The 2,350-nt window shown below is 42.4% G+C and overlaps 1 protein-coding gene across 1 annotated transcript; it reads left to right on the forward strand.

The window, feature by feature from the left end:
- The first annotated feature begins 341 nt into the window (after window positions 1–341).
- On the forward strand, window positions 342–2,150 carry LOC135537262 (thrombospondin-3a-like). Its single transcript, XM_064963458.1, has 4 exons — window positions 342–391; window positions 1,039–1,187; window positions 1,455–1,595; window positions 1,900–2,150. The coding sequence occupies exons 1-4, from the start codon at window positions 349–351 to the stop codon at window positions 2,098–2,100; spliced, it is 534 nt and encodes a 177-aa protein (XP_064819530.1). The 5' UTR covers window positions 342–348; the 3' UTR covers window positions 2,101–2,150.
- The last annotated feature ends 200 nt before the right edge of the window (window positions 2,151–2,350 follow it).

Here is a 2,350-nt window from a genome sequence, read left to right on the forward strand (position 1 = left end):
CAACTACAGTATACCACTGTTCTATAGAGCAACTACAGTATACCACTGTTCTATAGAGCAACTACAGTATACTACTGTTCTATAGAGCAACTACGGTATACCACTGTTCTATAGAGCAACTACAATATACGACTGTTCTATAGAGCAACTACAGTATACCACTTGTTCTATAGAGCAACTACAGTATACTACTGTTCTATAGAGCAACTACAGTATACCACTGTTCTATAGAGCAACTACAGTATACCACTGTTCTATAGAGCAACTACAGTATACTACATTTAGAGTTGAATACATTAAACAGTTCTGGTGACTGCTGTATGTTTGTGGTCTTCACAGGTAAAGGAGATGTCTCTGATTAGGAACACTATCCTGGAGTGCCAAGTGTGTGGTGAGTGCATGAAGAGCAGTACCATACCATCAGGCTGGGCCTCTGTGTATAAAACAGAGGGGATTCATATAAAGAAAAGATAAACAAGATGAGATGAGAAGCACAGGAATTCAGAGCGAGAGAGAGATTGAAATATATGAAGTACTTTAGCTGTCTTTGATTGATCTTGCTTGGCGCAATGGAACCAATGGAAAAATTGCCCCTTTCAATTTAGCAAAAAAGAGTTCCCCGCCACTGTTTCGGTAAAAAGCTGAGGAAAGGGGCTGGAGAAATGTAGCCACTCTCAAATTCATAGAAAGAGCTATTGATGCAAGGACTGACCATCCATGATACCAAAATTGATAGTTTTGAGTCTATACAGTGTGTGTTTACATGTAATTTGTTTACAAACATTGGAGTACAACAAGCTTATATTTTGGGCTCTGATGGGATGTGACAGTTGAACTGAGCTCATTCAGCATTTATAAGTTATATTCTTCAAGAATCAATGGATAAATATAATTCATTTCTAAGTAGCAACTGCAGATTGCCCGTTTAACTGTAAACCCTGCCCATATGGCACTCTGTACAAGCTCGAAGGCATGCTATAAGATTTCAAATCCTATTTTGAACCCAGCTCTGGTATGCTCTATATCTTTGTTAACCAGGCTTCCACGAGACCCACTCTCGCTGCGAGCCCAACCCCTGCTATAAGGGCTTGGCCTGTACAGAGACCAGGGAGTACCCAGGGTACCGTTGTGGTGCCTGCCCAGACGGCATGACGGGGAATGGTACCCACTGCCAGGACATTGACGAGGTATTCTAAGGGTCTTATTTATATTTCTTTAGCACAACAAGATGACAGCATGATATGCTCCCATAATTTCTTAAACATTCTTGGTTGAGTTTCCCAAAAGCTTTGCAGCTAAGGTGGAACAATATTTCCCCAGACGACCCAGCTGCAGAGTAACAATTAGAAAGTTTATGTTTGGCGACCAATCACTTTGAGGTGTGACAAAAACACAAATACACTGATATATGAATTGTTACTTTCTGTCTCTCTCTCTCTCTCTCTATGTCTAAGTGTGCTCTAGCCCGGCCCTGTTTCTCGCCCGAGGGTTGCGTGAACACGGCAAAGGGCTTCACCTGTGAACCATGTCCCTTCGGCTTCTCCGGACCCCTCCTTAGCGGGCTTGGGGTGGAGTTTGCCAAGAGCCACAAGCAGGTCTGACCAACATTAGACCCCCTGACACACACACACTTTGTTTTTCGTGAAACGTCAGGACTTTTTGGAGTGTAAAAATGTTTGACCATTACAAATCCTATTTTCCCTAACCCTACACACATACATTAACATTGTGCACACACACATACACAGCAGGCACACACCACCACCACTATTGACACCTCTTCTCACCCACTGTATACATAGATGTGCACTGTGTCAAAGTGATTGCCACTATGGCCATCATAATAGGTGGTCTGATATGTTTTGTCCTTAAATTGAAGTGTTCTGTCTGTCTATGTAGAAGTGCAGAGATGTGGATGAGTGTGCTGACCTCTACAAGGCCTGTGTGCCGAACTCTGTCTGCATCAACACAGAGGTCAGTAGTGGAAAGGGAGTCAGAGGTTGCGAGGTGAAATATTTTTATCACTTAAAAGAAATACATGTCAGGACCCGGTTTCGAACCTGGGTCTCCGGAGTGAGAAACAGTCACTTAACCAACTGAGCCACGAATAGACAGCAGAACCCAGAAGATGAGGCAGACACAGCAGTACTTAAGACGGTGTATTTAATAAAGAAAAAATCCTAAAATACAAAAATGGCAAATCCAAAAGGTGGTAGGTAAAACACAAAAGAACTCAAAAGAAACTCACCAAAAATAAACAAAAACAAAAAACAGAATACCACAAGAACGTCACCCGGAATCGACAAGAGCACACAGAACACTAGGGCAGGGTGCTAACATACAAACACAG

This window comes from Oncorhynchus masou, unplaced genomic scaffold (assembly GCF_036934945.1).
Source record: "Oncorhynchus masou masou isolate Uvic2021 unplaced genomic scaffold, UVic_Omas_1.1 unplaced_scaffold_7338, whole genome shotgun sequence".
In the NCBI taxonomy this organism is placed as follows: domain Eukaryota; kingdom Metazoa; phylum Chordata; class Actinopteri; order Salmoniformes; family Salmonidae; genus Oncorhynchus; species Oncorhynchus masou.

Excerpts from the sequence above, each read along its gene's own strand:
- LOC135537262 (XM_064963458.1), top strand. The coding sequence starts at position 349 with ATGTCTCTGATTAGGAACACTATCCTGGAGTGCCAAGTGTGTG. Across the intron at positions 1,188-1,454 it reads ACTGCCAGGACATTGACGAG|TGTGCTCTAGCCCGGCCCTG; the intron begins GTATTCTAAGGG and ends TCTATGTCTAAG. Across the intron at positions 1,596-1,899 it reads TTGCCAAGAGCCACAAGCAG|AAGTGCAGAGATGTGGATGA; the intron begins GTCTGACCAACA and ends CTGTCTATGTAG.